At 48.9% G+C, this 27406-nt stretch overlaps 8 protein-coding genes across 8 annotated transcripts; 2 read left to right on the forward strand and 6 right to left on the reverse strand.

The window, feature by feature from the left end:
* Positions 1 to 812: 812 nt before the first annotated feature.
* J4E84_008801 (uncharacterized protein) lies at positions 813 to 1868 on the reverse strand (the record flags this gene model as incomplete). The annotated part of the gene is made up of 4 exons (XM_049391370.1): positions 813 to 844; positions 1018 to 1575; positions 1623 to 1762; positions 1813 to 1868. The coding sequence occupies 4 exons, from the start codon at positions 1866 to 1868 to the stop codon at positions 813 to 815; spliced, it is 786 nt and encodes a 261-aa protein (XP_049241072.1).
* A 481-nt stretch (positions 1869 to 2349) lies between these two features.
* Positions 2350 to 4393, reverse strand: J4E84_008802 (uncharacterized protein; the record flags this gene model as incomplete). Its single annotated transcript, XM_049391371.1, has 4 exons — positions 2350 to 2949; positions 3003 to 4043; positions 4096 to 4314; positions 4367 to 4393. The coding sequence occupies 4 exons, from the start codon at positions 4391 to 4393 to the stop codon at positions 2350 to 2352; spliced, it is 1887 nt and encodes a 628-aa protein (XP_049241073.1).
* A 2390-nt stretch (positions 4394 to 6783) lies between these two features.
* J4E84_008803 (uncharacterized protein) lies at positions 6784 to 7584 on the reverse strand (the record flags this gene model as incomplete). Its single annotated transcript, XM_049391372.1, has 1 exon — positions 6784 to 7584. The coding sequence occupies one exon, from the start codon at positions 7582 to 7584 to the stop codon at positions 6784 to 6786; it is 801 nt and encodes a 266-aa protein (XP_049241074.1).
* Positions 7585 to 8308: 724 nt separating this feature from the next.
* Positions 8309 to 11305, reverse strand: J4E84_008804 (uncharacterized protein; the record flags this gene model as incomplete). Its single annotated transcript, XM_049391373.1, has 6 exons — positions 8309 to 9873; positions 9923 to 10109; positions 10157 to 10723; positions 10769 to 10900; positions 10948 to 11073; positions 11123 to 11305. The coding sequence occupies 6 exons, from the start codon at positions 11303 to 11305 to the stop codon at positions 8309 to 8311; spliced, it is 2760 nt and encodes a 919-aa protein (XP_049241075.1).
* A 2193-nt stretch (positions 11306 to 13498) lies between these two features.
* J4E84_008805 (uncharacterized protein) lies at positions 13499 to 14934 on the forward strand (the record flags this gene model as incomplete). Its single annotated transcript, XM_049391374.1, has 2 exons — positions 13499 to 13561; positions 13627 to 14934. The coding sequence occupies 2 exons, from the start codon at positions 13499 to 13501 to the stop codon at positions 14932 to 14934; spliced, it is 1371 nt and encodes a 456-aa protein (XP_049241076.1).
* A 968-nt stretch (positions 14935 to 15902) lies between these two features.
* J4E84_008806 (uncharacterized protein) lies at positions 15903 to 17204 on the reverse strand (the record flags this gene model as incomplete). The annotated part of the gene is made up of 1 exon (XM_049391375.1): positions 15903 to 17204. One exon carries the CDS (start codon positions 17202 to 17204, stop codon positions 15903 to 15905), a length of 1302 nt encoding a protein of 433 aa, XP_049241077.1.
* A 1844-nt stretch (positions 17205 to 19048) lies between these two features.
* On the forward strand, positions 19049 to 20239 carry J4E84_008807 (uncharacterized protein; the record flags this gene model as incomplete). The annotated part of the gene is made up of 1 exon (XM_049391376.1): positions 19049 to 20239. One exon carries the CDS (start codon positions 19049 to 19051, stop codon positions 20237 to 20239), a length of 1191 nt encoding a protein of 396 aa, XP_049241078.1.
* A 602-nt stretch (positions 20240 to 20841) lies between these two features.
* J4E84_008808 (uncharacterized protein) lies at positions 20842 to 22551 on the reverse strand (the record flags this gene model as incomplete). Its single annotated transcript, XM_049391377.1, has 8 exons — positions 20842 to 20940; positions 20993 to 21539; positions 21598 to 21752; positions 21805 to 21842; positions 21899 to 22047; positions 22098 to 22307; positions 22359 to 22495; positions 22549 to 22551. 8 exons carry the CDS (start codon positions 22549 to 22551, stop codon positions 20842 to 20844), a joined length of 1338 nt encoding a protein of 445 aa, XP_049241079.1.
* Between the last annotated feature and the right edge of the window lie 4855 nt (positions 22552 to 27406).

Here is a 27406-nt window from a genome sequence, read left to right on the forward strand (position 1 = left end):
CAATATGCTGGTGCTTTGTCTTTTAGATTTGTGTGCCAGAAGATGACTCTCGGCTCTAAGGTATACTCGTAAATACGATTGCGAAGCTCCAGTGGGAGGTCTTGTATCCGGAAGCTAAGCGCCGTTAGCTTCAGCAAGGGAGGAACCGAGCATCGAAAGTGCGTACACTTCCAGATGTGCGGCATCTGTACTGCGAGCAGTTGGCAATTCGCTAGGCGACATTGTGGAAATTGCAATCGCTGTCAAAGCTGTTCTGTATCGATCAGACGACGATGGCTGGTGCTGTGCGGATGGAGGAGGGATTCCCGAGGGTGCCAGTGAGGGGGCGGGCATTTTAGCGCGACACGCTAGGACGCGTGTTTTCTGGACGCTCGGACAGCATGCGACAACTCAGCGCAAGTCCAGTACACATCATTAGAACGTCATCTTACGGTTGACTTCATCAGGTGTCGCAACAACTTTGTACAACTTGGATATTGCGCAGACTTCGCGTCTCTAAGTGTCTGCATGTTTCTGTTCCTCTACTACTACGATATCTTGCTTCACGGGTACCAGCTCCCTTGTGATCTTCACCACGGGACAGCCATATAGATAACCCCATTCTCGCCATACTGGGGATCGTTCCGTCATACGCAGAGGCAGTTTTACTCACCTTAGTATCAAATCATAGTCGCCATCGCCATTACCTTCGCCTGTGTCTCCGCGACGTCCCCTTCGCCTTCTACCAATTCGATACTCTCCCGCCTCTGCGTTTTCATTCGAGTATGCGTTCGTGTAAGGCCTTCGCTTGCGAGGTTTGCGCCAATCTATTGTCACATGTCGAAGCCTTCAGCTCTCTTGTGATCTTCACAACGCGATAAGCATGTAGTTCTCGCCATACCGCGGATCGAACCGACGTATGAGAGATGGTCTCTTCCACCCCCTTAAAATAAAAGTCTCCCTCACTGCGGTCATCAGGTTTGTTCCCGTCCATCACCACGTTCGACAAGAAGAGTTCGTCCGTCTGTACTGACTTACGGTCACCTCCGTAATAGAACCACACAGTATCCAAGCGGCCCTCCCAAACCATATCGAGTACATATTCCGAGGGGGGAGTCCTGCTGCTGACACGCCACGACTCGTGGTCAGTCGGCATTATCTCGATCGCCATCTCACGTACGTTCGGGAAGTCATCCCGTATATCATTGGTAAACATGGCACCCTCTTCACGATTATTCGGCTGCCATATTGTGGAAGTAAGCGAGCCGGGATCGGTAAGTGTAACAGACAAGGTGAGGCTGAGCCGACGAAGTGACTCCTTGAGCGAATCTGGAAGATACCCCAAGAAGAAGAGAGATTCACTGGGGTAATGACCGAGGACTAGTTCACTGCGGGACCAGAGATCGAGGAAGGCCGAGCTAGGGGATTTGATGCGGTGTAGATGATGGATAGACTCTCGGATGGTCCGGACCCAGGTTTTCTTCTCGATTTCAATGACTCTTTTCACTTCCTGGTTTGTGAGTTTGGATACAGCGAGCAAAGGCGTTGCGATCAGGATTTTGAAGACTAGTATTCCGATCTTTTCGTCTTTCTCATCTATGCAAGGGTCAATACTGGTACAGTTACATTGGAAGTATACATACTGGGTGGCAAATCCACTGTAGGTCGCTCGTAGCCCTCTAGTTTAGTCTCGAATGGGACATGGCGGAAGATTGCTTTGGGCTCGAAAGAGTACTCGTATATCTTATCACGAAGCTCTTGCGGAAGGTCGCACAAAGGAAAGCTGGCAGCGTTAGTGCAGATGCTACAGTAATTAAAACCGAGAGGTCTTACGTCTCTGAAAGCATGGCAGCTTCGTCACGTGTGGCTTGCGATAGACCTGTCGCCATCTTGAATCACGCAACCAGCTGTTGAGGCAGAGTCGTTGTATATAGTGCGTATATAACGATGTGATGAGACTTGGTATTGCGACGCTCAAGCATGCGAGAAAGTTCCATCCTTCCATGAACATGCTCGATCGCGAGACCCTGGCTTTAGCGTGAGACATTAGCGCGGTTTCCTTGAGCACTCGGGCCGATAGTCGTAAGCACAGCTTGATCACCACCGCAGAGAGAACACTCGATCCATGTGGACTGTAATCTTTTCTTTGCATCACCGCAATTGCATGAGACTCTTGATTTGAAGTGAATGTTTGGCATTAAAGTAAGTAAACTAGCCATGACCAGAGACCGACGCATCCGGCGAGCGGCACATAACACATAACTAGCCTCCTAAGCGCGGTAACCAATAGGTTTGGGGGGTATATCGTTGAACGGTGATTCGATAAGCGAATCACAACATCATGCATCAACACATCGCGATGTAAACCGCTTACATCTTCTCCTGAGCGACAAGGCTAGCGCGCCTCTCCTCGTTGACGCTCTGGCGCCTCTCGATGTCAGCAGCCTGAGCCTCCGTGCCGAGGTGACCGGTGGGCAGCAGGTTGAGCTGGTCTTCGTTCTTGTCCATGTTACGGTAGGCGAAGTGGAAGGCGATACCGGTGACGAAGGAGATGATGGCTACACTTCCGTAGTTCCAGACGATGTGGGGATCGGCGGTAAGAGGAGTGAAAGCCTGGGCGAGGGCGGCAGAGAAGGCGGTGGTGAAGAGCTGGACGGACTGAACGAGCGACCTCATGTTCTTGGGAGCCTTGGTGAAGGCGTACTCAAGAGTGGTGACGGAGGCGAAGATCTCGGAGATGGCAATGAGGACGTAGACACCGGTAACAGCCCAGACAGTGATGTCGGTCTTGTAGTCTGCGTTTTTGTTCTCGTAGTAGCCGGAGGTCTTGTAGATGTAGTGTTGGAGAACCGCAGCCCAGACCATGGCGAAGGCTCCGAGGATGAAACCAGCGGTGATCTTCTTGATGGGAGTGAAGCGGATACCTCGCTTGCGGAGGAAGGGGTAGATGAGAGAGTCCATGATGGGCACCTATAGCACGATTAGCATTCGTTCTGGACGTTGGACCATCTGACAGTACTTACGATGATGATGATAGCGATGGGGTCCAGGTTGGAGAGAATGTCGTTGGGGACGCCGCCGAGCTTCATGGTGGCGCACATCTGGGTCAGGTTGGAGTCCATCTGGCGGTATGCAAGCCAGAAGATAGGCACCCAGAAGAAGACGGAGCAGGCAGCGAAACCACGAGCAACCTCATCAACCCAGGCGTCATCAAAGTTGTACCACTTGGGTGCGGCGGAGCCAAGGACGGAAGGCTTGACAGCGGTCCACATGTTGCCGTCGTTCCAGTTTTTCCAGGTCTTGACGGGGTTGATGCTCATTCCGCGTCCAAGAGCTTTGAAGAGAAGCTTGAAAGCAGGGCCCATAACGTTGCCGCTCGGGGGACGGAGAATGTAGAACTTCTTGCAGAAGATCAAGACGGGGAGAGCGATGATGAACATGACGGTGGGGATCAGGTACGCGAGCCAGAAACCGACGTATCGCTCAGCGTAAACCATGCTGATTTGACCGACCAGAGCACCGATGTTGATGAAGAAGTAGAACCAGTTGTAGATACGGGTGACCGTGACAGCGGGGTCGACAATGACGCGCTCAGTACCGCGTGTCTCAACGCGCATCTTCTCCTGAGGAACTTGTTCGGCGATAAGAGGGGCAATGTTGGGCTTGAAAGTTCCAGTTCCAAGACCCATGATGATGAGACCTAGGATAAAAACGCCGAGGGCAGTGTTGGAGTTCTCCAAGACAGACGGCGCAGCTGAGGCGACGAGGATCAAGTGACCGATTTCAGCGACCAAGACGGAGTACAGAATAGTCTTGAAACGACCAAGGTAGGTGTCGGCGATCCAGGCTCCGAGGAGCGGGCAGACGTAGACCCAGAAGGCGTTGAATGTAGTCAAACTGAAAGCGACCTGCTTGCCCATGTTGAGGGCACCGGGTTGAGCCTCAGCATCATCTGGGTTGAGCGCGGCTCCAGTGGGCGTAGTGAGCGGCTTAGCGATGTAGTTGGAGTATACAGCAACGGTTCCGTAGTAACTCATACGCTCGACAAGCTCAACGAAAGCGATCTGGAGATAAGTCAGTATTTGTCTCACGTGCTCTGTGAGTGCGATCACATACGGTGAAGATCTTCCACGGAATTCTAGCGGGCACACGACGAAGCGTGGCGAGCTCCTCGTCAGTGGGAAAGTCATCAGCCTCGTTGAGGTAGCTGTCCTGGAGCGTGGCCTTGCCCTCGGAGTGGAGGTAGGCGGGCGCAGAGGTTGTGTGCATTTCGGGGTGCTTGCGCGTGGGGTCGCCAGAAGCGTCAATAAGAGCGGGGTCCAAGCCGACAGCTTGCTGCAAGGGTTGTTAGCAAGTATGCAATGGAGCTTGAGAAGAGTATACTCACGACTTCGCCGGCGTCACCAACAGGCATAATGGGCGTGCACCTAGGTCGTTTGACAATGAAGGTGGACCGTGGTTGAGTGACTGGGAAAGCAGCCAGGTGATTGTTTATGGGGTGCGGCGAGGAGAAGAGAGACCCTGACGAGCAAAGAGAATGGGGTGGTGGTGCATTTAATTTGAGCACGCGAATCACGGGTCCGACGTCGTGCTCTACAGCTTCAGGCCCGATAAGGAAGGCGCGCACACCGACACAGGGATAGGCACCGTATCGACTCCTTCACGACTGTCTGTCCATCAGCAAACGCATTGCCACCGCGGCTGTTGTGCCCGGAAAGGCATTCGGCGCGTGCGCGATAGGTGCTGCACGATGCTCTTTTCGCACCGCATCGCCGAGGCGTCCTGGGCTACTCAAGCCTCGCCAAGTTGCTAACCACCACTGGCAAGCAGCGAGACAAGAAGAGCTTGCTGGTTCCAAGATAACAATTACCTGTGGCGCCCCAGTCGCATGCCATCCACTAACCTCCTGCCTAAAGCAGGTGGTCGCGGGGTAGCGATAGTCGTCCCCAAGAAATGCCCAGAGCCACTAGCTCGCGCCTCCAACGACTCTGGTCTTGGTGGCCCAGCCCATGGCCCATGCATCCTTCAATCGCGGTATCAGCGACCTTGCTCTTTCTGACCGCAAACGCGGTTATCTGCGGGTGATAGCGTTGGTATAGCGTCGATACAGACGTTCTGGAAGACGACCGCAGCGATTGATTCGGACAAGACATCGAGGAGGCTGGCGGGATGCAGGCCAGACGTTCCCACCAACAACCACGCTGTGGGGCCGCCTGCAGATAGACAAGATAATGGCTCGAAGCTTGGGATACGGACAACGGCTTAGCCAATCGCGCCATACAGCCAAGACTTCCTCCGAACGCTACCATTCGCTCCTCCGAGGGCCATCCTGCCAGGGCTATCGTCGAGGCGGGTCTCCCGAATGTTCTCTGCGTTGCCCAAGACCTGGGCAACGGACCCCGATCGTATTTGCGGCCACGGTAATTGCACGCTCAGGGGACGGACATGCGACATGCGACACCACGACTCCGGGTACCGGCATCAAGAATTTCGAGCGACGAGACAAGCCTCGGCCAGCGGATATGAAGACGCCGTGGCAGCGGTTGAGGCTTCCTGCCCAGACGCGGTATGCAAGGGCTTATTCACGCCACCCTTTGAGATACGGGCGCAATGGTGTGCGGTAATCATACGGCGCATTGGAGTGGTGTCGCGCCTATCCTCGATGGACCTGGTCAGATGTGCGGTCCTTTTTCGCAAATAGAGCGTGTCGACGGTGAGGTTGATAGGGTAAAAGACGGGGATTGGGGGAACTCAAGATCGACACGTCGCCTAAATTAAGCTTGATGAAGACCTCGGCCGGCAAGCGCGATGCCGCACGTGAGCAGGTACTCTACCGTTACGGTTCCGGCTTTATTGAAACGCCTCGCCACGCCAGAACCACGGATAAGCGTCTGCGGTGTTGGCAGTCGATCCCAAGCTTTTTGCCGTCGCTTCTATGACGCGACGCTGAGCTTATTGATTTTGCAGACCTTTCCATCATGAACATGCAGCAATCGCATGCTATCGCCAGGGCTCTCTACATCTATCAAAAGGCAGGCTTAGCCGAGACATAGTCAGCACCGTATACCGACTTCAGGGCTGCCTTGATGCAAAACGGCTAAAGCCTACTAGGAGTACACGAGGAATAGTGCATGGTCCGTTTATCGACTACGCTTCTACTCTCCATGTGCTCGGTACCACGCGCATGTCAGAGCGCTGAGTCTAGCCAAGGCCACGGTGAGGTAACAGAAAGGTTCGCACCTTCCCAACGCTGAGGTAGTAGCTACGGCTGAATCCCGCCCCGTCTGACCCCGCCGCCTGTCGCTTCCCCATCCGTTCTCAAACTCGACAATCTCCACCATCAGCGCCGGATATTCGTATACGTGTGTTGCAGCACATGGCACGCCTAATGACAATTCTTAATTCCCACGTAACGCCAAGTAGATGATCAGTCATCGGGATTCCTTGACTCCATCCTCTACTGGCAGCAAGAGCGGCCTGAGCTACCTGCAATGTCTCACGGCAGAGATCATTGGCTCACTCGAATGCATACACTAATCGCTTCGACTACCATCACACCAGGAACCAGTACTGGAAAGTACTCTTGGGCGTACGACTATCACGCGACACCAAAACGACTAACATCTTTTTGTACAATGTGCTAACATGCGAGTCACACGAGTACCTGCACTGCGCAGTGTCGAAGAGCATGTACTGCACACGTTGCATGAAGTTTACCGATTGGATCCTTTTGAATCTCTAACGCGCAATACACTCCGCTTCTTATCTTCTAAGTACCATTCCGCATCAACAAATACGACCGCCTCAAAACACCCTCCCATTCTCCTGCAACGCCCTCACCCTCTCGGGCGTAACAACACTCAAGCTGACCGCCCCACCGATAACAATGCCCAACAACAGAACCACAAACAACCACAACACCTCCACCCTCCCATCCCCATCCCTCCTGCCCCTCCCCCCAGGCGCATACGGCCCCACCATCTTCTTCAACGGCTGCACCCCATTCCTCTGCGCAAACTCATAACCCCTCTTCATGCCAGGTAACCCATCTATACTAAGCTGACTCTTCCAAGCCCAGTAGTAGTCCATTGATTCCTTCTCGTCGCCAGCCTGGTACTTTGCATCTTTCTTTCTGAAGTGTTCGTTTAGGATGTCGCGATGGCCAACAAAGTCGTAGTAAGGCACGCTGAAGCCGCAGGAAGTACCGCACTGGTGCACATCTACCATGATGATGCTGCGGGAACCGGGTATGGTTTCGACCTTATGTTCTCGTATGAAGCTTTCGTATTCTGGGGTTCCGTTCTCGATGGCGCGGCCTTCGCCCCATATACGCACGATTTTTGGGGGGCCGGTGAAGGCCATGAACATGACGCAGATTCGACCATTCCCCGGCTCATGCAGATGCGCATGTGTTTCTACTCCGCTCCCGGTAAGATCCATGTACCAAAACGTTCGTTCGTTCAAAACACCAAAGTTCTGGCCTCCTTTTGGGGAGATGTTGATGTGGCCATCACCTGAGAGTGGCGCGGTTCCCACCCAAAGCATTTGCTGTTCTTTGATCCATGGGATGAGGCTGTTTGGTATGGTTTCGTAGAAGACGCCCATTTTGGTGGTTGGACGGAATAAGTGATGGGATGGATGGCGGGCTTATTTGATATTGGAGTTGGAGGGTACTAGGGTAGCGTATGGGTGTTGTTGATGGTAATGGTAATGTTGTGTAAAGGTTGACAAGAAACTGGCAACCTTTAGATTGAACAGCAAGCGACGTCCACAGATAACACTCTTGTTCAACGCCTTGAGACCAGGCTTGAATCTCACCTTCCTATGATTCACAGCTTTTCCAATTAAACAGTCCAACCGTACGACAGTATCAATCCGCGGCCGGTATCGGCGTTGCGTAAGCCTGCTGGTCTATGCCGCGTTCGAGTTGCCTTTGCACAGACTAAGTTTTTCGTGCTCGCTTCGATCTGTTGATCACAGGATGTTTCTTGATGTAAGTGGTGATGTATGGAGATGCATGTATCCGAAGGGTTCGGCTAGTGGGTAGCTGCAGCGGGGTATGCGATTGGGGTAAGCCGAGGGTCTTGGAGCTTTAACGTTGCATGATTGGTTGAATGGGACGTACGCAGTGGTGTTTGGGGTATCGCAGTAGACAATTTGGAAGTGTGTATACATGGTTCATATGATGCATACGCAGTATGGCGCCGCAGAGACACGATCGTGGTTTACCGTACTCGAGGGTATGGATGTTTACACGATACACCTAACATCACCCTTCAAAACTCCAATACGTCCCTTACTTCTCGACTATATAACGGAATCGCAGCCATCATTTCTTCGGCAGCTCCCGGAATACCTCCTTGAAGATCTTCTTACTATTGTAAAGATTGACTAATCTCAGACGCTCATTGTCCAAATGCGCGCTGTCACTTGCTTGACCACACGGCAGATGCGCGGCTGGAGCGTTGAACTCTTTCTCCAAGAATCTTATACTAGGGATAGAGCCACCCTCTCGAATGTACAGTGGCTTCCGAGACGCTGTTTCGCTTTGAGTGTGATCAGGCGTCGAGCTGCCAGATGATGGGACAGGTCCTGCAAGAGCGGGGTCGGATGAGTTGGCCAGAGTATTTGATGTTGCTGGCGCAGGCTTGTCTTTGGTAATAGGTGTTGAAGGCTCGGCCGCTGCTCGTGATAATGGCGAGAAGTAGTCGGGCGGCTGAACTATAGACATGCTTTCCCTTCTCTGTCCAAGTGTTGGACCCCATACTGACATGATCGCACGCTCAAGCGTCTGGAAGATCTCGTTGTTGAAATTTCCAAGCCACGGCTCGGCTCGGTGGTCGATTGTTACCTTGAGTTGATTCTTTGAGTCAAGACCTTCAAACTCAGATTGCATGAAGGACTTGAGACTCTCTGCTACGTCGCCAGCTTCTTGATTCGGTACCAGTCGTATCGATAAGGCAGCCTTAGCAAGACGTGGGATGATAGTTGAGTTATCAGGACCGGAGGTCTGGAAGCGATGGATGGTGAGTGAAGCCTCTCGCCATCTGCGCATCAATGACTGCGCTAGCTCTCCTGCATCGCCAAGATCTGGGTTACCACGTAAAAGTGTTTCGGTAATCTCGGTATAGAGTCCCTCTTCATCCTCTGTCAAAGGTAGGATAGGGTCATAGAAACCTGGGATCTGAACCTTGCCGTGTCGTGCGGTCAATCGTGATAGCAGCATGACAAGATCTTTGAGCGGTTCGTCTAGCAAAGCACTTCCATCTACACCACTGTGCAAGTCAGGATGCTTACTCTCAATCTGCACAGTAGCATGTATGACTCCTCGGAGTCCGTAAGTCAGGCAGGGCACATGGTCGTCGAGCCAATAGCTGTTGGCCAGGAGGATCCAGTCAACATCACCAATGAGATCTTTCCTGGCTTGCACAGCTCTTTCAAAACCGCGAGAGCCACTCTCCTCTTCACCTTCTATGAGGAAGATGATGTCGGAATCCAGGCGCTGTTCATTTGCAAGCTCATGAGCTGCGTAGATGGCAGCCATAATCGGGCCTTTGTTGTCAGACGTCCCGCGACCATATAAATAGCCTCCCTCTCCCGTCAGCTCGAAGGGATCGTGTTTCCACTTGCGGTGTTCGTTTTCTGCAGGGATAACATCGTAGTGTCCGTAGAACAGAATTTTCTTCCGTGAGGCCGCTGTAGCCGGGTTGCCGCGGAATTTTGCAAACACAATTGGGTTGTACTCGCTTGTGTTGATCATCTCGGTAACAGCGCCAAAATTCTGGAAGACGGAACGCAAGTAAGACGCCCCTCTACGACAGTCAGCGCGATATTTGGGCAGCGACGATACGGTCCGAAAAGACACGAACTGTCTCAATGACTCCACCATGAGATCTGCACAACGCATTAGCTGGGCAAATCAAAGTTTCGGATGTGTACAAACCGTTGTTACTTCTGCGTGAGACGGCGTTGGGCTCCGCACAATCTCTGACCTCCCAGATAACCACAGTATTGTCATTGCCGCCAGTAACGAGGGTTGGCTTATCGTTGTATCTGGTAAACGCGGAAGCGAGAATTAGGCCATCGTGTGCCTTGAAGGTCGTAATGGATTCGTAATGCTCGTTGAATTTCTATCTATGTTAGTCATGGTTCTTACAAAGCAGTAAAGGAGACTCACCTGCATTACACCGGTTTTACCACCAGCGTACAGAACGCCGGCACCCAATGTTAGGGTATGAACATCACCGGTAGTCGCTTTCAGACTTCGCACTAGTTGTCGGGTTTCAAGATCCCACACGTTGACCTCGCCGTCGAAGCGACCACTGTACAGGAAAGAGCCCTCTCTGGCGAGCGAAAGTATGGATTCACCTTCCTCCCTTCCATCTTCCAATGTGTAGAGGCTTGTGATGGCACCGCGCTGTGCGGGATCTATGCGCCACAGCAAGATACGCCCGTCTCCTCCACCCGAGACCAGAATCTCCTCGGATGGCGCCTCCGGTATGATGCCGCTGCCCAGGAGCATGCAGTGTACGTATCCGTAGTGGGCGAATTGGCAGATGTCATGGCTGTCGATTTGCAGTTCTTGTCCGCCTACTGCGTCGCGTGGTCTCGTGTCTGCCCCGCTGGGCTTCGGAGTTTGCGCACCGCCAGGCCCTAGGGAGTCGAAGAATTTGTTCTTCCGCTCGGCAGGATGCGATGACAGACTCGGGGCCGGTCTAGTGTCTTTCTCTTTCAAATCGTACCACTGCGACTGTCAGCCTATGCATTCCTGTTCAGCCTTGTTTCCTACTTGTATGCTTGTGTTCTGGGCTCCGAGGTAGACGGTACGATGTTGGGAAGAGTATGCGACGCAGAAGATGTCTCCGATATCGTATGGCGACCAGAGCGCGTAGAGGTGTCTGAAGGTCGACGTGCACCAGACCTAACAACTCAGTATACACCGGCGATGGACGTTCCAGACTCTCTCACATTGACGATCGGATCTGCTGCGCTCGAGAACAGCCACTTGCGGTCATGCGACAGACACAAGCCGAGCACGCTGCCCTTGTGCGCGTGTATGACGCTGCGTCGCTCGTAGGTATCGAGGCTGAACACCTGCACGTCATAAGCCTGGCGCGCCTCTGGAGCTCGCTTAGACACGTACTAGGATCTCCCCGCCCTGTGTTCCAGCGAAGATGTACTGTGATGACACTGCTAACGCGAGGATCGATTTGTCGTGCTTCATCCGATGCGCCAGGGCTGGCGTTCGATTGCCATCTAGGCCAGACTTCTCTGCGCCCTGCGTCTCCAGGATGCCGTCATTATGCGGAGGCGCTGCTGTTGGCATGGTCAGCCCGGCTTGGTGTTGTATCTCTGGTGTGAGTGCATGGTCGCGTGTAAAGGTTTCGCGACTTGGTGGGAGCGATGACGGCACATTCAGGGTCCAGGGCCAAAAGCGCCGGCTGCGGGGCCCTGATGCATCACCGATAGACGCAGCAACTCGACTAGACGTACCTCTTAGTCCTACACCTAGAGATGTCTTCACTTCCTGCGATGTAAGCGACGCTGACAAGATGCACATGGTCCTTCTTTCTGCTGAGCTACAGCCTGCGAGGAGATGGAACGGAAAGATGGCAGAAGAAGAAAGTCCCGCGCTGTGCGATAGCGGTGCCTCCCTTACCGTGCTCGAAAGAGGCAGCCGTTGATCGGCTTCATCTACCTCGTTCAGCGTAATATCTGAGGACGTTTCGTCGTCGCTAGGTGATCTCTCAGGGGAGCTCGAGCCTTGCTGCTCGCACTCAGTAACGATCTCACCGCCCCTACATGGCGAGCGATCTCGCTGCAATGACGCCATATCTCAAGGTGGGAGTGTGCTTCACAGTAAGCTGAGATCACGGAATAGCATCGCTGCTTCCTTTTTCTCGATGGCCATATCAGCATATCTCACAGCAAGCGCAGTGGTGCCAACATATGTGCACCAGCGTGCAGTCAACGTATGCACGTGTCGTACAACTTGGCGGCGCGCTGTCAATCATGCAGTCGCTCCCTAGTCTGCGAGCTTTAAATAATAGATAGTTGACCGTTCGCAGGCCCGAATACGTGGTCGCAACGTAGAGAGCGGCTTCCGACGTTGAGCTACCAATTGTAAATGACGCGGTTGGTGTGGCCCGCCTCGAGTCGCTCCAGCTGCTAAGGAGACTTAGGACAGCCTCACGGGAACATGCATATCAGGGCGCGGGAGGCTGGAGGCTGCCGCATGCAGGTCGAAGAGATAGAGTGAAGATCGTCGGAGTGCATTCTGGAACACTCTGCCGCCAAGTTTGAGGATTGCGAAGCGCGGCCGAAGATTGGACAGGATGGGAAATCGGCGAGCAGAGATGCCTGTGTAGAGTGTATATGGGACCAGTAGCCTTGATCGCCTGCGGGTAATGAATCGTCGATAATGCCTCACCAGCACCACCAGGGAGTGCCTTCCTGTCTGCGTTGAAAACGTGGGAAAAGTGGGTTGAGAAAAAGGAGCGTGGGACCCCAACCAAACTACAGCCACACTGCTGGCCATGACCAAGACTGTCAAACCTCCGACAGCCTCGATATGACGCAGCTTGCGTAATCTTCTCAGATTTTCAACCTTCTCAGCTCGACGTTGACAGCCTGTTGGAGTCTCGGCCGCGATGATAGAGCGCACCGCCACAGACGCCACAGCAGCACCGCCACGGCTGGCGCGGTAAGGGCAACCTTCCCAGCTGAAGGCTACCGGAGGCTGAACCTAGAGCCGATCATGCCAACTGGACAATGATAGCCGGCTCCAGATTGGGGTTTGGGCAGCAACAGTCGGGTTATGGCTGCCAGGGCCTGCATCGTTGCATCAGCACGCGTGAGAACTGAGGCTGCCGAAAATTAGTTGTCCAGTCGCTGTCACGACACGTTCACGATGGCTGCAGTAATAAAGCAAGACAGCCATCCGCACCAATGGCAGGCGAAGCCGGGGCCTCAGTGCTGCAGCGTCTCGCTGCCCGCATAGCCGGCGCCAGGGAAGCGCCTCCAGTTACATGGCGACACGCGCTGCGACTATGCCCGGACTGCACTGGTTGAGTCTTCACGGCGCAGCCCACGAACCAGGGCGAGACGTCACAGACAAGCGATGCGAAGTATGCGGGCAGTCTCGTGAATGGCTTTGCTGCAGGTCGCTTCGGCCACTCTGGTTGCACCCCGCGCTCCACCACCATCATGGCTGCGTGTCGCGGTCGGTAGAAATCGCCTCATTCCGCGCGTAGTGTTCCGACAATAGCGCCGTCAGGAGTGACTCTGAAATTCCTTATAGTCGCAGCCTGGCCGCGACGACTTGGTGATCCAGGTGGGACCTTGTGGAGTTGCGCCAGCTGCCGTTTCCGCGAGCACTGACTGATACATGCTCACCGCCGCCTTCTAGGCCCAGGACACAAGTACCATTCTCACCGCAACCAGCCTCAAGGTCACACAAAACCCCTCTTGCCGCGCGCTGTGCAGCTGCTGCAGGAACACAACGCCCTACTACGTCACCATGGCCGTCGGACTCGGAGAGACTATTACTGTTATTAACAAGAGTGGGAAGGTTGTGAGCAGTGTGAGTGCCCGATAAGCTCGCTAGCCCCCCGATAAGCCCCGTACTCGTACTGACGCCCCGCCCAGAGCAAGCACATTGTCAACGTCTTCAAGGAGGCCAAGGCCGCCTACCGCGAGCGCAAGGCGGAGATCAAGGCGGAGCGCGATGCCGCCGTGAAGGAGAAGGAGCTCGCCAAGGGCGTCAAGGCCATCCGCCTGGACGACGACGATGCCCGCTCCCAGGTCTCGCATCGCTCCAAGGCGTCCAAAGCCCACACCCATCGCACCAAGGCCCATGACCGGCCCGTGATGGAGCGCGGCTACAGCGACAGCTTCTATGCCAACGACAGCCCGCGAAGCAGCAAACACCGCTTCGAAGCCGACCTCGCCGGCGACGCACACAACAAGGAGATTGCGAGGAGGAATTCCGACCAGGCCGTCCAGCGCTCGTCGCAGAGCAGCAAGTCGCGATCCAAGTCAGTCGACATGGACCTTTGCTACGGCGATGTGCCCCCGCCCCTGCCCGACAAGAAGTACAACGACGTCGAGCTGAAAGAGAAGGCTTCCAAGATCGAGCTGCTCCTGGACGAGGCCAACTGCTTACAACACACGGCCACGGCCATGATCGAGAACCTGCAGAAGAACCCCGAAGCGCTTGCCGCCGTATCACTCACGCTCGCCGAGATCAGCGCCATCGTCGGCAAGATGGGACCTGGTGTCCTCATGACGCTCAAGGGCAGCTTCCCTGCCGTTGCAGCTCTGCTCCTCAGCCCCCAGTTCATGATCGCTGGAGGTGTCGCTGTCGGCGTTACCATCGTCGCACTCGGTGGATACAAAATCATCAAGAAGATGCAAGTCCAGAAGGAAGTCGACGCACCCCTACCTGAGCCGCAAATGGCGATGCCCATGCGTGCCGCTACGATGCCCATCGAAGACTCCAACAACCAGCTCGACGAGCTCGAGCCCCAGGAGCTCAGCCGCGTAGAGCTGTGGCGCCGCGGCATCGCAGACGTCGAGGCCAACAGCTCCGGCACTAGTGTCGACGGCGAGTTCATCACGCCCGAAGCCTCCCGCACCCTTTGCGCTGCCGGCGTACTTGACGAAGACGATCTCAAGTCCCGCCGCAGCACCCGATCCAAGAAGCACAGCAGCGAATCAAAACACAAAGAGCACAAGCACCGCGCACCGAAGTCCGAAGTCAGCGTCAAGACCAGCAAGACCTCCGACTCAAAACGTCCCTCCAGTAAGGTTGCCTCAAGTAAAGTCGCTTCCAGCAAAGTCGCCTCCAGCAAATCCGGCAAGGAGAGCAGCAAAGAAAGCAGCAAGACCAAGAAGAAGGAGAAAGAACCTTCCGGCCTCAAGATGTTGTTCCGCGCCCACACTGTCGCCGTCTAATCCCCCACGGCCCTCAACCAAATCTCCTCTATCATAGCGTTTGGCGTTTCCTTCGTCCTCATCATCCTTCATCATCGTACACCAGCATTTAGCGTTGCTTTGCTTCCTCACGTTTATACCATCTAGACGACATTACATGGGCATATCAAGATCCCGTCGTTGGCCGCTTGCTTACTTGCTTTGGAGTCTTCTGGGTTCGTTCGGCGCAGGGGCGAACATAATGGGTCATGACTATCGCGAGTACTACGAAGATTCTTTTCACGCTGCTTTTATGTAACGCATACGTATCAATTACAGATTTACGGACTCGAGAACGAATTAATATGTTAACAGTCATCTCTCACAGTTACTCCCTTCCCTGTCGCCCTTACACCGATTCTCTCTATCGATCCCTAATCATGCATCACGCACATCCTCTTACACCTCTCCCCTCCCACTCCCCACTCTCACAACTCCGCCCGAGTACTTTCAACCCAACATCTACCCCTTCCTCGCCCAGAGATCCAGTCTCTCCCCTTTTCCGCTCTTCTCGTCACCTGAAACACGTAATGACCCCGTCGACCCAACGTATTGCGCCTTTCTCTTCAACAATATCCATTCAAAATATCCACCCACGTATCAAGCCTGCCCTCAAGCGCAAAATGAGCAACGAAGACTATGTCAGCAGCAGAACGACATGAGCAAACGGCGACGATGAACACGAACATGAATAGAGAAGACTATCAACGTAAGAGAATAGACAGGACAGAAAAGAGACGGAACTCACGAGACATTACATAAGCAATGGTCTGTGCCAGAAGAACGACTATGGAGGAATATTTCGAACTGTCAAGACACCTGCTGCAATACTTGCTCGCTCAACGTCGCCCATCGAGACGCACACTAATACTACAGACTGGAAGATGAGAGCTGGTGACTGGAATTGAATTGCCCAATGATGTAAATTGAGAAAGAACCATGACAGAAGTCTAGAGGTGTTCTCCAACCTCCCGAGCCCACGCAAGATGCACCGCTTGCAAGGCATCATCGCTTGTATCCGGCCATTGCCCCTCGTTTCGTCGTTTGAACCTATCGATCTTTCGCCGTTTGTGACCTGTGGCGATGGGAACATCCTCGCCACCACTGTGCAGTGGATTGCTCGGTATGTCGATGTCGATGGGAAGATGCTGCTGGCCCGTGTTCCTCCTTAACTCTTCGACCTCTTCATTGCTCAGTTGCTTAGAAGTATCTTCGCACCATTCTTTGATCAAACGCCGCTTTCGACGGGGTAGTAGGTCTTTGAAGTGTTGTGGTGCCGTGGTTTCATCCCTAGCTGCTACTTGATCAGTGTGTATTTCAGGGCAATCTCTTTTAGTTGCGCGATCACGCCGGTTTGCATCCGAGAGAGCTTGCGATGCGTCCTCATACTCTTTGTCCGCTTCCTTAAACTTGCCCGTCATATCCCGGCACTTCTGAAGCCATATTGGGCCAAATTCTTCTTCAAGTTGTTGCGGTTCTTTTTGTAGGTCTGGCTGAGTACTTCTCCGATGGAACAAGAAGGCGTCTAATTCGGTCTTATATCGGTCGCGGATTTGGTTGAACTCTACCTCCACGCGATTTGCCTCTTGTGCCTTTTGTGTATATCTGTCCCGCAGCATGATAAGGGGGTCTTCCATGGGGTAGTCTTCCCATGCGTTGTTCCAGGTATTTTCTGGGTCTTCAAACTGCTGGACCTCGGTAGCTTTTCTCCATTTTGCTACAGCCGGTGTGTCCTTCCACTCCCCTGGTATCTCATCGTTCCAGTTGTCTTCGGGCCAATCATGGTATGATCGCTCGCAGGATTCGTTTGCATCCTCCACCAGGACTGGGGGCTTGTTATTAATACTGTTCGCGCTAGGCAACACGCCTATCTTGACGAGTAGATCGCTCAATAGAACCCATAAGGCGTCCTCGCTTGCCTTGCTCCGGTCCAGTACTTGCTCATGTCGAGCAACAGCTTTATCTTCTCGATCCTGCAAGTTTTTTATCTCTGCGTTGTTCACCTCAATACGCTGGGCGTAATCGCCGCGTCGCTTTGTAAACCACTCCCGTCTTTCTGGGTCGTCCTCGCATTGGAACAAGACATCGAAATCCTTGATTGCCTCTAGACACTTATCACTATCCTGGGCTGCCGCTGTGTACTTTTGTTCAATGTCAGCGATGTCGACACTGTGCCGTGCCCATGAAGAATTCGCTTTACGGCGAGCTACTGCTGCAACTAGTATGGCTCGAAACAGTTCATACGTTGGCATGATGCTTGCAAAGGGATTCTCCCCGTACCTGACCAATAGTAAGCCACTTTCAGCGTTGAAGTTTTGTTTCTGTATAAGTTCTGGATACCACCAGGTAGGTCGGTAAGGGGGAAGATCTGGTGGAGGTTCCTCATTGAGAGTCTCATCGTCCGCACTATACGATCCTGCTGGAGATCCACCGTGGGCCCGCGTTCCTGAGTGGGTGTTCGGCGTAACGTCTGGTGCTAGTCCGGTTATCGCAATATTGTGTTCAATTGGTGGTTTGTACTGTGGATGAACCTCCGGTACTAAACTGAGAAACCGCCCAGTCGCTGGAGGTTGGTAGCTGATGGCATTCTTCGTCTCTATGAAAGAGGGATGGATCTCAGGAGAGAGCCAAAGCCAGCTCGAGTCGGTCTTGACCTTCTTTGACCAACGACTTGGCTTGTCTTCGGGTATGGTGTATTCGGTCAGACGAAGAAACTTATTGGGTCGCTCTATAGAGTGGTGAGCACTCGTTCGATAGCCATTACCGGCGTACTCCTGAAAGCATCTTTTTCCATGAGTAGCTTGAGTCATCGCGATTCCTTTAGGGATCCTGGAAAACATCTTAGCTACTTAGACGACCTGAGGAGATATTGCTGATGCATGATAGCGGGAGGTTTCAGCGTAAGTAGTTGTTCAAGATATCTAGTAACGCAGTACGATATTGGAACAGGGGATATGCGAGTCTCTCTGATGACGATTTCTCTCAGTCGAGAAAACATTTGTGTAAGAGGTGGTTTTCAATCAACGAGTAGTATACATCATGACAAAGACATGTTTGTTCTGACCCGGGCCCGCCATTGTTATCCCAACGCCTTTGTTCTCTGACTAGCCTATATGAGCTAAACTGGTATGTGTTGCACTCCGTGGACGCCTTCGGGCGCGCTGTGAATAGAAGGTACGTGCGTCTCGCGAGATTGCGTCAAGATTTACAGTAAAGTGGGTGAATTGGTCAAGTAGCTGCAGCTGTAGTTGCACGCCGGGGCCAACATGCAATCACCCTATTGCATATGGACGGCCACCAGTTGAGTGATGAATCCCAACCAGCCTCTTCTCTCGCAACCTTGCTCGAGGAAACCACTCAACTCATTATGGCAAAAGGCGATGACACCAACCAGCATGAGTCGGAGGCTGATAGCGCGCAGCATAACAGTCGCGGTGCACGCGGCCGCGGACGGAGAGCAAGAAACGGACGTCGTGGTCGAGGACGAGGCTCAGGACGGGGGCAAGCCGTACCACCCTTTGCTCAACAGGACCAACGACAACAAGACCAGATGTTGGTTCCAAATGGTCATCCCGGCGCACCTCAACCTCCACCTGCGCCACGCTTTACCCAGAGAAATAACCAAAGTGCCTATCAGACAGCCGGCAACAACATAATCAATTGTCATCGTGATGGGAATCCGAACGATATACCATTAGGACCGCGACGCCTTGGAGGCTCTACGTCGGATAGTCAGACCACTGGGATACCTCGACAGCCTACAACAGCCCCAACCTTGGAAACTGGCCCAAACTATGCCGCTTTAGATTCATCTCGAGGCGCGGGAACTGGACGACCGGATAATACTGGGGATGCGTCACTGCCCTTACCACAACTCGAAAATGCGCTGTCTTACAGCAACTCGACCAACAACATCCCACCTCCGAGTCAGCGTGGGCCTCTCCGCTCACGTGTTCACAACGCGACATTTCAGAATGCTGCTCCCCAACCTCGTCGAGGGCTTGTTGGTGCAGCAGCGGGTCGGGTGCGAACACAAAACCGTACTCATGAACGCGAACCACCTCCTCGTTTGGAACCAGGAGACTTTGTCAACTTCATGATGGTCAAGAGTAGTGTAGCTGACGCACGGATGGAACTCAAAGATGGAAAGGTGAAGTTTAAAGACAAGGGCGTATATCCATTGTACCCAAGCGATGAGGTTTGCGAGGAGAACGGTTCGCCATTGGGCGTTTACTGCGAATACAGATATGGAGTTGTTGTCGCTGTTTTCCATGGAGACCGTTTTCCAACGGCGACTATCATACCCGAGTTCACGTATAGTTGCGTGGGAGCATGGACCGATGGGGACGAGACTGTTCCCAAGCCGCCAGCATTTTGCGCAGAGCATATCGGCATCATGAACCGATCGCAGGTCGATGAACGTAGAGCCTACGAGACCACAGTTACTAATACGCGAAATCGCGAAGGACCCGACAGTGCTAAGTACTCGCGCGGCACCACTGCTGCCCAGCCGAACCCTCATCCATACGCGCCATGGGATTGTATCGCAACGATTGATCGGAATTCTACGCACAAACCAAAACGCAATAGTCTGTTGAAGCTATCCGGCTCCATTACGGTTTACGAAGACGACCGTATAACAAGGGTGGGAAAGCTAGAGAATGCAAGTAAAGATTTCGTGCGAGACATCTGGTTGAAGTTCATAGCCATCTCTACTCTCGGCATGGATGAGCGCCAGAACTTCGACTTCGGCAAATACAGCTGGCTGAGAGGTCTTGATCCAAACTTCCAAGGTCCCTTGCAGCTCTGGTCTCCCGAGTCTGATACTACAGGCGCTTTCACCCATGACAAAGACAAAGTCAAAGTCTCTCCAGAAGATGGTATCCCGCCAACACTCACAGGATTGGTAGGAAGCACCCTGGTGGATCCTGAAAGTAGCTCTGCCAATGAAGCCAGAGGGAGTACTCCTATGACTTTGGAGAACAGCCCTACGACTGGATTGGGAGGAAGCAGAACCGATGAGGACTTGCGCGCATCTGAAACAAGGAAGCGAACAGCCGAATCCATGCTCGCGGCGTCACCTCAGGAGCTTGAAGGACAAAATTCTGCGGAAAATGATATCTCGAACCTTGAAGACAACGCTTCTGGTTCTCAGCCCGCGAACGCTGAGGACTCTCATGAGCCAGCGCACAAGCGACAGAGGACTGACACGGCTGTTGATGACAAAAGTGAAGATTTGGGCGAGATGGACTCTGTTGAGCATGGCGATCCTGGGAAGGGCGAGTAAGGCCATGAACTTGCGCGAGATTGAATGCAGACGGTGCGTGCTAGGTGTTCTTCGCACAAATGAATACAAGCGGAAGATAAACTCAAAGAAGGGCTTGTTGTAGAAGCAGTTGATGGGCGCAGAACTGTAGTGGCTTCATGTCTCGAAGTTGGAGAACCGGTTGATTGAAGTATGACAGGACGCGTTGCCTCGGTCGATGTATGTATCGCGTGCGTAAGCCATCGGGAGCTTTATGAACGCAGCTGGCGTTGGAAATGTAAATATGTATGCTTCGTTCGCGATTTCGCAATCGATGTGCACGTCGCATCGACGTGTGTTCGGCCCCCGAGAGAATTAAGGAGGCTGGATGCAGCCTTGAGATCGTGACGTAATGATGACATGTCATCACCGAGCTAGACCGCAACGGCACTGAGAACCTATCAACATGAAATCCAATACTTCGAAACAATCTTTATTCACAGAAGCTCTGCAGTAGCAACCGCCTTCTTTCCTTTCCAATCTAGTGGCATCTTGCGATCTACAAAGATGGTATGTGTGCAAACGTCGGAAGGTGTCGCCTCTGCTGTGTAGAGCCCAAACGCGTCGTCTCTGCCGAGCCTGCATCATCCGGACTTTGTCTTCTCATCAACCACTTCCGGCACCTCATGCTCTCCAGACTCAGCTGGCTCACGGTTAGCAGCCATCGCCGTCTTCCTATCAAGCTATACAGGTCGTTAGCACACGCCAAACATTTCAGCGACGGACAATACTCACCCATCTGACCACAAACGCCCATCCGATAAAGGCAAAGACCACCACGATCATGGTGATGCTTCCTTTCTTCCAGTACGGTACATCCGTCGCTGGGTACATAACAATACCCCACCACGTATACAGGATCAAACCACCCATAGCCATTGTATACACGGTCACACCCCTCACCGCATCGTCGCCCGTTCGCTGGCAGATGGTTGTGGCCCACCCGTACATGATTGGATTCACGATAAAACTCGTGCCGCTGAGGTAATGCGCTGTGAAGACTCCCGCATCTGGAAGGTTTCGCACGAGCAGAAGCGATGCGGTGATGAGCTGCATCGCTCCACTAAAGATGATCATGGGCAGACGATGACCTGTGTGGTCGATGAAGGCTCCGCCCAGAATTTGGGAAACGATCGCAACAGCTTGAATTCCGAGAGGGTACGTGTTGATGGCGGTTTGGGAGAAGCGAGACTTGTTGTGCTTGAGCCAGAGGAGGAACATGCCCTGGAAGGCGAAGGCTTCGAGCATGGCGCAGACGACGGAGAAAGTTGTGAGGATGTATCTGCACACGAGTTAGCATGACTTCCTGGTCTTGACTGACACGATAGGTATCTACTCACATAGTAGGCGTTAGGAGAACACGCTTCGCAAGGCTCTTGAACTCGATGTTGTGGGTGTCTGCTGTCTTGGGTGGTAGACGAGTCATTGCGAGCTGTCTTTCCGCCTGAGTGATGTAGGAGACTCTGGTTGACTCTGGAAGATCCGGGAATGTGAACTAGGGTTACTATCAGTCCTCAGGCTCGGGTGCAAGCACCGACACAACTTACGAATCCGAAGAGACCAACTGGGATTCCCATGAGGCCGTCTGAACCACATGTATCAGCAACGCGCGCGAGACGGCCCTCGCAATCGCTCACGTACCAATGATGAACACCCATTGCCAGCCTTTCAAGCCGCCTTTGCCTTCCATCGTCTGGTGCATTGCCGTCATCATGAGACCAGCGCACATACTCCCGACCTGCCCGACCGCAGTAAAGATGGCAGCCCTTTTGGCTATCTCGGAAGGCTTGCTGCGGGTATCGTGAGAATCTTCCCATGAAAAGGAATTCGATAGACTTACTACCATGAACCCATCACGTACACGCTACCACTGTACAAACTGGCTTCGATCAAACCCTGGAAGAAGCGGACTGCACAAAGCTGTGAATACGTCTTGCACCCAGCTGAGCACATGGTCAAAAGAGACCAGAGGATAAGAGTGAACGGGAGCCATATGCTAGGGCGAACTTTCTGGATGATAAGGCCATGAGGTATCTGGCCGACAACGAGACTGCGGAGGTGTCAGCTAGAGCGACATGACTGTCCAACATGCGGAACGGACCCAGCAGTGAAAATGGACAGCAGAATGCTGTATTCATTGCCTTTGAGGCCGATGTCTTCGCGGAGACCAGCAACATAGGCATTAGCGAAAGCCTGGCGATCGAGGTAGTTGAAGAAGTAGGCTGCGCAGCAGAACACCTAGTCAAGACAGTCAGATATCATGAGTAGTCGAGTTCTGCGACAGTACCGACCATGATGAAGATGTCTAGTCACATGGAAATTAGCATGGATGCGCCATGGGGATAGAGATGCTCGTACCAAGCTTCACAACGAGCTTCCTCTCCAAAATTTTCTTCGCATCGCCAGAGTCGCTGGGCCTGAGCCCTGAGCACTTGCATTAGCATCCAAGCAGCCATACAATTCTGGAACCACAAATTCCTCACATCCTAAGGCACCCATCTTCGGTTGTGTACGTTGGTGGATCAGATAAAGCGACGATTATCAGATTGATTAGTCGTGGTACCAATCGCCCAGTTTTAATCCATCTGATAGCACCCGCGTGGGGCCAAGGCCTGGCCTCGGAGCCGGCGTATTGGCATGGAAGATTCTTCGCGCTTGATGATCGTCGACCGAGCATCGGCCCGTTGTTAGGGTGTAATAGGGCCTTGGCCTCGTGTCGAGACCGGGTGTTCTACCAAGAACATCACTATGGTCCTTGGATCTGCTGATTTCCCAGTCATCATCCATGCTTGCCGTTCCCGTTGAGCCCAGAGACTTGAGCAGATGGAGTCACTTCTCCATCACGGTGGTAGAGCTTTGCGTTTATGTTACGTTCTCCACGGGATGTGGGCTGCTTAACGCGAGCGAGCAACCCCCATGATATCCCTCACATATTTCTGTGCCGACTGGCTGGTAGCTGGGTCTGGATTTGGCACAATGCACATGCGGTTGAACAGACTAGCCGCAGTATGTGCATACAGTCTATCTAACTAAGAGCGCGCTAAGACATAGCATGTGCTAACGCAAATAGGTAATTTTTAAAACATAGCATGCTAGCGTTATACTATCTAAGAGAATTAGCGCACTTAGTAATAAAATTTTTAATTTAAATAATTCTTAAATTTATTCTAAATTAATTTAGACTAGATTACACTTATATTATAATATAGAGCCTTCTTTGCCTATATTTAACGCTAAGCCTAAATTTCTTAACTTTAATACATTAGACCTAGATATCTATAAGAGATTTAACCTATATTTATCTAGCTCTAGTAAGAGTAATAATAGTAGTATTAAAGACTAGGTTAAAGTATATAGTTAAATTAATTCTAGAATAATTCTAGACTTATTTAAACTAAAGTATAGTTTAACTTACTTCTAAAAATAGTAGCGCGCCTCTCTTAGAGGCTAGAGTTATTAAGTATACTATATATCTACTTTAATACTCTAGTATAAACTCTAGAGACTATACTTATATTATTTAAGTTTTAAAAGTAAATAGGTAATATTCTTTAGTTAAGAAGGTATTATAAGATACTAAAAGTATAAGTAGCCTACGTAGACTATTTCTAAATTAATTTAGAACTAATTTAGTATAAGTAGTTTTAATACTATAAAGCTAGTAAAGTAGAGAAAAAGAAGACTTTTAGCCTCTTCTTAAATTTAACTACTTTAAGATAGGTTTTTAAGTACTCTAGTATTAAGACGTATAAATATATTTAAGATTAATTATAGAATTTTACTTACTTATAAGTAGATAAAGGCTTATATAAGATACTTAGGTAGATAAAGACGTTTATAGACTAAATTAAGTAGAATAAAAAGAAAAAAAAGGCTAAAAGCTACTTTAATAGGCTTTAGTATTAGTTTAGAGATAGTATTTATACTAACAAAGAGAGTTCTTATAGTCTAGAGTTATTTTAGATAGAATTAATAGTATATATAGTTAAACTATTTCTAAAATAATTTCTAACTAATTCTAGTAAGTAATAGAGCCTACTTCTTAGTTTATTACTTATAGTAATTACGCTCTAGGTAATATAGAGTACTATATCTAGAGAGTGCTGCTAAGAATTAATATTACCTATCTATAAGCTCTTCTAGATAGTAGAGCAAAAGGCCTTTATAAGAACTATAATATAGTTAAGCTCTAAATCTTGTACTTAAAAGACTATAGTAAGTTCTTAAAGAATATTTCTAGATTAATTCTAAACTATTTTAGGTACTAACTATACTTAGAGTTAAGGTAAACTTGTTCTATAAGACTATAATATAGTAATTAATATTATTATCTTCTTATATTTTAAGCAGGTTCTATACTTTATAGTAGTTTTAACTAGTATATACTAGTATATACTCTCTCTACCTTAGTAGCTAGATATAGAATTAGTTAAGAATATAGTTTATATATTCTAATTAATATTAATACTAAATACTATAAGATATAAGCTATTTTATAGATATTAATTCTAAATTATTTCTAAACTATTCTAGCTACCTTTTTATAGTCTAACTAGTTCGCCTTCTACTTAAGGTAGTGTAGAGTTTTATTAATTAAGAAACTCTATACTACTTAGGTAAATAAAAACTACCTTATAAGAATAGCTACTACCTAAAGGTTAATTATATTTTCTCTAGGCGCTAGCCTAGAGAGAGTTCTTTTTAAGAGAAGAGTAAACTATTCTAACTCTACTACTATAAGCGCTATCTAAAATATTTTCTAAACATTTCTAAATTAATCTATATAAGTATATATCTACTAAATCTTACTAGCTAGTAGAGGCTATATTATTATCTAAGTGTAGAATAAGTAAGCTAAACTACTTATAAAATAAGAGACCTTCTAGGTAGATATATCTTTTAAGCGCTACTATAATAGTTAGAAAGAAATTCTTTTTACTACTATACTAAAAGGCTATAAAAAGAGTATACAAATTACTTCTAAATTAATCTATAACTAATTTACGTAGTTATTATATTTAGGCGCCTTACTACTAATACTAAGTTCTCTAAGATATACTAAAAAGTATTTACTACCTTCTTCTAGACTATTAAGAAGCGTTTAGGTTAGCTAGTATAATAGCAGCATCTCTACGCACGTAGTTTCTATAGTATTACTATTAATATAGATACTAAGTAGATAGCTAGTAAGTTAAATTAATTTATAATTAATCTACGCTTATTTTAGCTTAAAATTTAGAAAGTACCTTACTAGCCTTAACTAGCTTAATAGAGACTAGAAGTACTACCTTAGCTACTATATAAGATTCTACATTATTTACTTTCTTCGCACTATTAATAAGGCTTATTCTAGTATACTATATATTAAAGATTCTTTGTAGAGTAGAATAAAGGCGCTACTTACTATAGTAAACTAAGCTAAGTATTTTAAGTTATATAATCTACTTATTAGTAAGTAGTCTAAATTAATTCTAGAACGTTTCTAAACTATTTTAAGAAAATACTCTAATATCTATAGCTAAAGAATAGGTAAAAAATAAAAAGAACTCTATTATTACTATAGAATTAAATATACACTATAGTAGTATATCTAGAGCTATCTAGAATATACTAGAATTCTATATAAATACTATAAAATAAGTATATATAAAGAGCTATTGCACTAGTCTAAAATATAAGCTTCTAGTTAGTATTAGACTATATATTAAATTAGTTCTAAATTATTTTATAACTAATTTTACACAGCGCTATATAGATAGATCTATAAGATATATAGAAATATAAGATCTATAAAAAGTATAGTATTAGGTATAAATTAAGGTAAAATTTAAGCCTAAGTAGCTGCTTTTATAATAACACAAGGCAAGAAAAGAGTAAGTATTTAGTTATCTATATATAGATTAATTCTAAACTATTTAGAGTATAAGAAATAAGAAAAAAAGAATAAAGAGAAAGATAATATTCTTAAATTACTTAAATTACCTAGGCTATTAAGATAGCAACCTTACTAGCGTCTAAGCTTCTAGCTAGCAGCGCAGCGCTTACGTACATAGATATTCTAGTTATTATCTTTAGCTTTATCTCTTCTTAGAGCTAATTTATCGCTAGCTCTATAAGTATAACTATTTCTAGATTAATTTAGAACTAATCTACGCAGAGAACGCTCTAACCTAGATATAGACTTAGAAGAAGAAAAGCGTAAGCTTAAAAGAGAGCGTAAAAGAGTAAAACTTTAATAAAAAAGAAAGTTACTTTAAATCTAAACTAAGAAGGCTAAGTTAGAGCTCTAAGAAAGAGAGCTATAGATTTACCTCTAGTGTAAATTAATCTAGAACTAGTTAAGAGAAAACTAGACTAGTCTTAGAATAGTTAGTATAATTAAAGAGTTTTTAGCGCTAGATAAAATTTACTAAAATCTACTTTACTCTTTAATTCTATTTTTTCTACATTAAATATAGCAAGTAGAGTTCTTTCTAATAAGGTTTATCTTTACCTAACTAATTCTAAATTAATTGCTAACTATTCTAGCCTGCGTATACCTAATATGCTACTTTTACTATACTTCTATATAGCTTTATAGAGTTTAACCTTAAGAACTTAGAGAGAAGATATATTATTTTTTATAGAGAACTCTTCTATTACGTAAAGTATAATAAAAGCTTCTTAAGTTTTTATAGTATAAGTCTAATAGTTACCTAGAACTCTTTATAGATTAATTCTAAACTAATTCTAGCAGCGCTATAAAGAAAGATTAAACCTTATTAAATATATTTGTAAAACCTACCTCTAGTACTCTATTACGCTAAATTCTACTAGCGTAATATCTCTACAAACGTACTATACTACTTATTACTTCTTTTAAGAGGTAATAAAGCGCTATAATAACTCTAGAGTAGTAGAAGAGAATACTATTACTAAGAAGTAGATTTAAAATAAACTTTAAAATTATTCTCTAATTAATCTAGAGCTAATTTAACCTACTACCTAACTAGCTACTCTCTCTACTAAACTCTTGTTAGAGGTACTACGCTTTATATCTTTAAATAAGCAAAAAAAATAGAAAAAAAGTAAAATTAATTTCTAATTAGTTTACTACCTACTACTTAAAAATAATAAGCCTTTGCTATATAAATTCTACTAAAGTAGAAG

This window comes from Alternaria hordeiaustralica, assembly GCF_023758085.1.
Source record: "Alternaria hordeiaustralica strain BMP 2776 chromosome Unknown scaffold_23, whole genome shotgun sequence".
Lineage (NCBI taxonomy): Eukaryota > Fungi > Ascomycota > Dothideomycetes > Pleosporales > Pleosporaceae > Alternaria > Alternaria hordeiaustralica.